General features: G+C 44.9%; 2 protein-coding genes across 2 annotated transcripts; one reads left to right on the forward strand and one right to left on the reverse strand.

Moving 5' to 3' along the window:
• Positions 1-2,391: 2,391 nt before the first annotated feature.
• LOC135980810 (uncharacterized) lies at positions 2,392-5,923 on the forward strand. Its single transcript, XM_065581032.1, has 2 exons — positions 2,392-5,046; positions 5,543-5,923. Exon 1 carries the CDS (start codon positions 2,709-2,711, stop codon positions 4,092-4,094), a length of 1,386 nt encoding a protein of 461 aa, XP_065437104.1. The 5' UTR covers positions 2,392-2,708; the 3' UTR covers positions 4,095-5,046; positions 5,543-5,923.
• On the reverse strand, positions 4,209-6,889 carry LOC135980811 (myb/SANT-like DNA-binding domain-containing protein 2). Its single transcript, XM_065581033.1, has 2 exons — positions 5,951-6,889; positions 4,209-4,832 (listed from the first exon to the last, which is right to left on the reverse strand). Exons 1-2 carry the CDS (start codon positions 6,498-6,500, stop codon positions 4,318-4,320), a joined length of 1,065 nt encoding a protein of 354 aa, XP_065437105.1. The 5' UTR covers positions 6,501-6,889; the 3' UTR covers positions 4,209-4,317.
• Between the last annotated feature and the right edge of the window lie 2,000 nt (positions 6,890-8,889).

Below are 8,889 nucleotides of genomic sequence, written 5' to 3' on the forward strand. Positions count from 1 at the left end.
TATTAAGCAAGTCTTTTCTTAAAATATACGATATAGCAGATAAAAGCTTTTCTCTTTTCAGAATACGTGAACACACACGAAGAAATTCACTGCTATGTTAAAATAATGCAAGGGTCTGAAAATAGCTGATAAAATCCATTATATTTAATATTGCTGAAAAATATCTATTATATAAATATGACCCAGACTACCGTACATTTATTTTCAAATTGAACTAGCCAGAACTAGGTTTAAACCTAATTTTTCCCAACAACATACTTTCCCATGTCTATTAAGGAATGAGTTAAACCACATTTTATGAACTGATTTTAAATAAATATGTCACAGAGTTGTCAAACTGGTCAAGCACACTGTCTGTGCGTTTTGCTGGAAGAACCAAGCATTTGGCTCAAATTCATTAAAATATTTCTGTCATTCTCCCTGCTCTCCAGAAAATAGGTTCATTTGAAATTTTTCATTTTTTGATGAAAAACTGAGCCCAAACTTGAACATTTTCAGATTTTTTGAAAAATTTTGAGGATTTAATTTCTTGTTGCAAAAAAAAAAAAAAAAAACCCAGGAAATTTTGGAAGCAAAAATTAATATATATAATTTGTCAGCCAACTGTAGTTCTGGATATCACTGCTTGAACTCTGGTGCAGATAGGGCAAAACCACAAATTATTCAGCTAACAGCTAGTAAAGTAAGTCACAGTTTTACAGACCAAGTAAATTCATACTTTGGGTATGTCTGCATTTATCTGGGAAGTGTGATTCCCAGCTCATATAGATACACCCTCACTATCTATGCTGGAGCTAGCACACTAGAAATAACAGAGTGGCTGGTGTAGCATAGGTGGTGGCTTGGGCTAATCATCAGAATACTTGCCCACCCGGATCCACTGGCTACATACTTAGGGGGCTAGCCTGAACTGCCACCCGTGCTAGCCCAGCTACTGCATTTTTGGGGGATGCTTTAGCACCAGCAGAGCTAGCACGGGAACATCTATGCAAGCTGGGAATCCCACTTCCGAGCTCAAATGTAGATGTAGCCTTGGGTCATCATAAAAAGTAGAACTTTCACCCATTTTCTAGGGGCCTGCTCCCATTGAAGTTAATGGGAATTTTGCTGTGGGAGCAGGATTGGGCTTCACAATTGTTCCTGTTCAGCTGGTGCAATATATTGAGCCAAATTGTGCCTGACAAGCAGTAGCCTTATTAGGGGGTAGTGCAGACCTGAACAGCCCTAGGAGACATCAGTTCCTCCCCAAGATTCCAGGTGCCCTTGGATCATGTTTACATGCAGGCTCCCCACCCTCTGGTGAGCCTGACGTATACTGCAGGCCACTGTAGAGGGAGGTTGGGATTAGTTCATCTGTCTCTCATTTCAGGTATTTTTTGCCAGGGAAAGTTGAATCCAAACTCAAGGCCAATAGCTGTGACTGGCATGTTCTGTACAACTATGCAAAGGGGTATCTGGAAGCTGCAAGGAGCAGACTCCATGCACAATTCTGTGTACCTGTGTTAGAGCCAATCACAACCAGACCCACTTAGTCATCCTTAAAGACTTCCTTCACATATGGAGTTTAGATGAGTGAATGTAACAGCTGTGGTAACTGTGATACTGGTAAACCAGGTGCCAACACTGGCCAAGTCTATATGTGTCAGCTGAGCACTGACAAACTCATAGCTGGAAACCAAACCAGCTCACCTGTATGTTAGTTGTTCAACATATAAGAATGTATTTATTGTTTAGATTCTATGAAATGCTTGTAATGTCTGTATTCCTGCTGAAAAGAAATATGTATGTTTTGTTGTATACCTTTGAAAATATTTGCTCTGAACTTGAGAACCCAGGCATGGGAATTGTTGCCCATACTCCCGCCCATTCAGGAGGCCTGTAAAAATTAAATGGGCCATTAAGGAACATCATGATACAAAGGATTGGTGAATGGCCCTGTCAGCTTTGGAAATGCTACATGCAAGGGAGCTCATCTCATGGATCAGAAGGCTAAATGTAAAAGATAAAACAGGGTCACAATAAAATTTTTCATCTCTTTGTACTTTGAACTCTTACAGGGCCAGAGACAGTAAACTAAGGCAAAGATCTGCAGGGGTTACCACATGGTCCGCCCTGACAGACATTTTGACTTGACAGATTACTACATCTCTGTCATCTTTAGGTAATTCACTTTTTGTGTATATGTTTGCTTGCTTTAACCTGTAAATAACTCTCTCTTATGTCTTTTTCCTAGTTAATAAACCTTTAGCTAGTTTATTACAGGATTGGCTACAGATGTTGTCTTTAGTTTGAGATCTAACGTACAAATTGATCTGGGGTAAGTGACTGGTCTTTTGGGACAGGGATCAACCTGAATATTTTGTGATTTTTGGTATAGGTGGCCATTTATCACTAAGGGTATGTCTACACTACGGGATTAATCCGAATTTAGATAATTCGGATTTGAGAAACAGGTTGTATAAAGTCGAAATGAATGCGGCCACACTAGCACATTAATTCGGTGGTGTGCGTCCAAGTACTGGGGCTAGCGTCGATTTCTGCACCGTTGCACTGTGGGTAGCAATTCCATAGCTATCCCATAGTTCCCGCAGTCTCCCGCGCCCATTGGGATTGTGGGTTAAGATCCCAGTGCCTGATGGGACAAAAAACATCGTCGCAGGTGGTTCTGGGTACAGCCTCACTTCCTCCCTCCCTCCCTCCCTCCCTGCATGAAAGCAACGGACGGCAGACAACCATTTTCGCGCCTTTTTTCCTGGGTGGGTGAACACTGCAGACTCCATACCACGGCAAGCATGGAGCTCGCTGAGGTCAAGACAGCACTCATGAATATTGTAAACACCTCGCGCGTTCTCGTGGAGTTTATGCTGAGCCAGGACCAGAAAAACGAGGAGAGGAGGCAGCGGCAGCGGCAGCGCAGCGACAAGCATGATGAGGACATGGACACGGACACGGATACAGAATTCAGTGAAACCACAGGCCCCGGTGCTTTGGAGATCATGTTGTTAATGGGGCAGATTCTAAACATGGAACGCCGATTCTGGGCAAGGGAAACAAGCACAGACTGGTGGGACCGCATAGTGTTGCAGGTCTGGGACGATTCCCAGTGGCTGCGGAACTTTCGCATGCGTAAGGGCACTTTCATGGAACTTTGTGACTTGCTGTCCCCTGCCTTGAAACGCCAGAATACCAAGATGAGAGCAGCCCTCACAGTTGAGAAGCGCGTGGCGATAGCCCTGTGGAAGCTTGCAACGCCAGACAGCTACCGGTCAGTCGGGAATCAATTTGGAGTGGGAAAATCTACTGTGGGGGCTGCTGTGATGCAAGTAGCCAAAGCAATCACTCAGGTGCTGCTACGAAAGTTTGTGACTCTGGGAAATGTGCAGGCCATAGTGGATGGCTTTGCTGCAATGGGATTCCCTAACTGTGGTGGGGCGATAGACGGAACCCATATCCCTATCTTGGCACCGGAGCACCAAGCCACCGAGTACATAAACCGCAAGGGGTACTTTTCAATGGTGCTGCAAGCACTTGTGGATCACAAGGGACGTTTCACCAACATCAATGCGGGCTGGGCGGGAAGGGTTCATGACGCTCGCGTCTTCAGGAACACAACTCTGTTTAAAGGGCTGCAGCAAGGGACTTACTTTCCGGACCAGAAAATAACCGTTGGGGATGTTGAAATGCCCATAGTTATTCTTGGGGACCCAGCCTACCCCTTAATGCCATGGCTCATGAAGCCATACACAGGCAGCCTGGACAGGAGTCAGGAGCTGTTTAACTACAGGCTAAGCAAGTGCAGAATGGTGGTAGAATGTGCATTTGGCCGTTTAAAAGGCCGCTGGAGATCATTATTGACTCGCTCTGACCTCAGCCAAAGAAATCTCCCCATTGTTATTTCTGCTTGCTGTGTGCTCCACAATCTCTGTGAAAGTAAGGGGGAGACCTTTATGGCGGGGTGGGAGGCTGAGGCAAATCGCCTGGCTGCTGATTACGCGCAGCCAGACACCAGGGCGATTAGAAGAGCACACCATGAAGCGGTGTGCATCAGAGAAGCTTTAAAAACCAGTTTCATGGCTGGCCAGGCTACAGTGTGAAATATCTGTTTGTTTCTCCTTCATGAAAACCCGCCCCCTTTATTGACTGATTTTCTGTAAGGAACCCACCCTCCCCCTTCCCCCAGCTTTCTTTCAAACCAAATAAAGTCACTATCATTTAAAAATCATTTATTCTTTATTAATAGATTAGAAAAAGAGGGAGGGAACCCGGGTGGTATTTGGGAGGAGGATTACTGGGAAGGAAAAAGCCACAAAGAAAAGGTTAAAAAAATGACAGCCTTTTGCTTGGGCTGTCTACTGGGGTGGAATGGGAAGGTGTACGGAGCCTCCCCCCCCGCGTTCTTACACGTCTGGGTGAGGAGGATACGGAACATGGGGAGGGGGGAGGGTGGAACAGGGGCTGAAGCGGCAGTCTGTTTTCCAGCAGCCGTTCCTGAACCTCCACCAGACGCTGGAGCAGCCCCAGCGTTGCTTCCTTCATCCTCTGGTCTTCCTGACGCCACCTCTCATCTCGAGCGTCTCTCCTCTCCTCACGTTGGTCTCTCCTCTCCTCACGTTGGTCCCTCATGTCCTCACGTTGGTCCCTCCTCTCCTCACGTTCACTGACTTCTTTCCTATACTTTGAAACTGTTTCCTTCCACTCATTCAGATGAGCTCTGTCACTCCTGCTGGATTGCATAATTTCAGAAAACATCTCTTCTCGCGTCTTCTTCTTACGACGCCTTATCTGTGATAACCTTCGGGATGGAGGAGGGAGGCTTGAGGAATTTGCAGCTGCTGTAGGGAGGGGAAAAAAGAGAGAATTGTTTTAAAAGCTACATTTTGCAGAACAATGCTTATACTCTTTCACGGTGACCAACACTGTTCACATTACATAGCACATGTGATTTCTGTGCAAGGTCGCATTTTGCCTCTTAATGCTGAGTGCCTGTGGCTTTGCTGCTAGAGATCACAGGTCTGGGCAACAGAATTCTGCTTGCATGCGGCCATGGTAAGCCATTCTCTTACAGCTTCTGCGCCCTACTTTCCCACATACCAAGCATAGCTTGTAGAGTGCTGCAGAAGCCTGGCCAATCTCAGCCAGTTGGGGGGGGGGGAGTGTGGTGGGGCTTGTCTGGGCAAGTAGAGTGCTGCGGTTTTTCTGTTAACATTCATCAGCACCAGAAAACAAACTAACCACGGTACCCCTCCCCCCCACCGCGTGGCTGGTATCAGGGAAGATCCCTACAGGCACCAAACTAATCCCCCCCCCACCGCCGCCCCCCCCCCCTCGCCATGAATTCTCTGGGATGATCACAGTACCCCTCCCCCCACCGCGTGGCTGGTAACAGGGAAAATCCCTGCTAGCCAAACGCGAAAAACTCAGGGCCAATTTCCCATCTGCGCTTGGCTAACTGCAGGGAAGGATTTATTTTCCGCCACAGGCAAACAGCCCAGTAGGAATGGCCACCTCTGTCCCCTTAATTAAGTTCCCGTATTTCAACCAGGTTACCAGGAGTGATATCACTCTCCTGAGGATTACACAAGAAGATAAAGAACGGATGTTGCTTGAATGCCAGCAAACACCGGGACCATACGCTGCCAGGCTTTGTCAGGCAATGATACCAGATTACTTGCTGCAAGCATGGCGTGGTCAAGTGTCCTACCATGGAGGAGGGAATAAAGATGCACTGCCCAGAAACCTTCTGGCAAGGCTTTCGGAGTACCTCCAGGAGAGCTTCATTGAGATGTCCCTGGAGGATTTCCGCTCCATCCCCAGACACGTTAACAGACTTTTCCAATAGCTACAGACTTTTCCAGTAGCTGAACTGACCGCGAATGCAAAGTCAGGCAAAGTAATCATTAAAAACCGTTTGCTTTTAAAACAAGTTTTATATTTTAAAAGGTAAACTCACCTGAGGTGCCTTCCATGGGGTCAGAGTCTTGGGTACTGGCTTGGGAGGCTTGGGAGGCTTGGGAGGGTACTTCAGTCAGGGTGATAAAAAGATCCTGGCTGTTGGGGAGAATGGAGTGCTGTGTGCTCTCTGCAAGCTCATCCTCCTCCTCCTCCTCCTCCTCTACCCCATCGGCAGAATCCTCAGGCGTCGAGACTATCCCCGACCCAGAATCCACGAACACAGGTGGGTTAGTGGTGGCAGCCCCCCCTAGAATTGCATGCAGCTCGGCGTAGTAGCGGCATGTCCGCGGCTCTGACCCGGAGCGACCGTTTGCCTCCTTTGTTTTCTGATAGGCTTGTCTGAGTTCCTTGACTTTCACGCGGCACTGATCTGAGTCCCTATTGTGGCCTCTCTCCATCATGCCCTTGGAGATTTTTTCAAAAATTTTTGCATTTCGTCTTTTAGAACGAAGTTCTGCAAGCACTGAATCCTCTCCCCATACAGCGATCAGATCCAGTACCTCCCTCACGGTCCATGCTGGTGCTCTTTTTCGATTATCAGCCTGCATGGTTACCTGTGCTGATGAGGTATCTGTGGTCACCTGTGCTCTCCACGCTGTGCAAACAGGAAATGAAATTCAAATGTTCGCGGGGCTTTTCCTGTCTACCTGGCCAGTGCATCCGAGTTCAGATTGCTGTCCAGAGCGGTCACAATGATGCACTGTGGGATAGCTCCCGGAGGCCAATACCATCGAATTGCGGCCACACTAACCCTAATTCGAATTGTTAAAATCGATTTTGGCACTACTCCGCTCGTTGGGGTGGAGTACAGAAATCGATTTAAAGGGCCCTTTACATCGAATTAACTAGCGTCGTTGTGTGGACGGTTACAGGGTTAATTCGAATTAAAGCTGATAAATCCGAATTAAAGTCGTAGTGTAGACCAGGCCTAAGTCCAGTTTCCCTGGATGACAAGATAGCCTGGAAGCCTACAGGGACTGTCTGTTACTCCATGGTAAGACTGTTATAGTGATCCAGGAGTTCACATTTGTTACTGGGTTGGTGAAGTCTAATTATAAATCATACCACCAGTTTGGGGTGTCTGCCCTGTTTTTGACAGTCTGCCCTGAGGTTGGCACTCACAGACGTGAGCCACTCCTGACATTACAGTAACCAGTGAGGTTCACTGAGTCATTCTAGTGTTTGATCCATGTACCAACATTCTTTCTGAAATGTTTGCCAAAGTTAAGTGACTGAAAATATATAGACCTACAATACCAGCACTTCTAAATTCTTAGTACCTGCCTCACTGACCTATCTAAAGGAACTAAATAGCATTGCATAGAGTCTAATAGAGTGTGAAATGTCACTGGAAAAAATAAAGTTCTTTTAATATTGTTTGGAAGATGAGATAATACAAAACTACAACATGCAGTTTTTATTGTGGTAACATAACTTAAAAACAATGGAAGTTTTTTGGGGTACATTTTTAAATTTATTTTTTTAAAGAAACTTTCACACTAGTCTGAAACATTGAATATAAAGTTTTAGCCAAGAGCGTATTGCTGTGATAGAATTACCCTTCCTACTGATTCCTCCCCATGAAAACAGGGACGATATGGAAAATGCTCATGGTTCCTAAATAAAGCTACTGCTAGCTGATACTATTCTGAAATAAAAACGAGAGAAAAATCTGCTGTTTTAAGAACAGATCAAAGGGATTTTTATAATCAATAATAATTCATTCTGTAATATACCAATTTTCATGTTATGCCTAGCCATGTGTGGGCACACTAGAGGTGAGGAGAGAGCAGAGAAATCTCCCACCTCTAGACCTTTCACCTCTAATTCAACCTTGCAGGAGGCAGCTATGATTTGGCTGAAGAAGCTGGGCAGTACAAGAGGTGACAGCTAGCACAGAATGCACTGGTTGTGATCTGAGGAGGCAATGCCCCCACTGTCTGTGCACCATTGTCTACTGAGAAGAGTCTGCTGCATGGGTGGTGTATCTTATGAGTAAAAGTCAAAATGATTTGAAACCATCTAATTTGACAAAAATAGTCTACGTAACTATGTGGTTCCTATCACACCTTCATTCTCCCTGCCCCATTCCTTCCCATTGTTTGTTATACCCACCTGTTGCATGTTTGTCTTATTAACTCTTCAGAGACAGACATTATGACTTTGCCTAGCACAATATGACCGTGATCCTGATTAGAGTGCTAACGCAATACAAATAAAGGTACCCACAGCACATCATAGGAAAGAAACACATCAAACCAATGGCAGTCAATGGCTTTTTGTCTTGTACTTTGATTTGCAACTGAGATCTTGCTGCTACTGTAACCTGACAATTCCAGTGCATCACAGTTTCTCTGGAAAATCCTGATCTTTAACACTTGTCACTTTGCAGTGGGTCGTGTGATTGAGAACCTCATAGTACCCTGCCAGATAGATCCTGATGCATCACTGATGCATTTTACATTATAACAGATAGTCTTCATCAAAACGATATACAGCCAAAGGGCAGCATTTCTCATTCAGGATAAATGTGTTACCTCTTCAAAATACTGCACCGGATATTTGGTTAATATATGTAATATACACAACTGAATATTGAATTATTGAAAAATAATTTCCATATGTATATCCAAGATAATAATATGGTCAAAAGTGTGACAGACTGACTTATTTTATAACATTTTCATGCCATTCATGTAGGAATACATTAATATAAATCAATATTCCATAAATGCTTCTAAGACAGTTGGATGTCATACTAATTGTTTCAGTTTGCTTACAAGTGCATTGCTGATTAGAAATAATCACTTTATAAGGCTTGCAAAGAGATGACCATAGCAAAATGTTAAGAGGTAAATCAAAGTACAGATTTTATCCAGGATGTCTTAGAATAAGCAGTATCGGAAACCCAGATTCTGGGCTTGGTGAGCTTGGTGT

This window comes from Chrysemys picta, chromosome 1 (genome assembly GCF_011386835.1).
Source record: "Chrysemys picta bellii isolate R12L10 chromosome 1, ASM1138683v2, whole genome shotgun sequence".
Lineage (NCBI taxonomy): Eukaryota > Metazoa > Chordata > Testudines > Emydidae > Chrysemys > Chrysemys picta.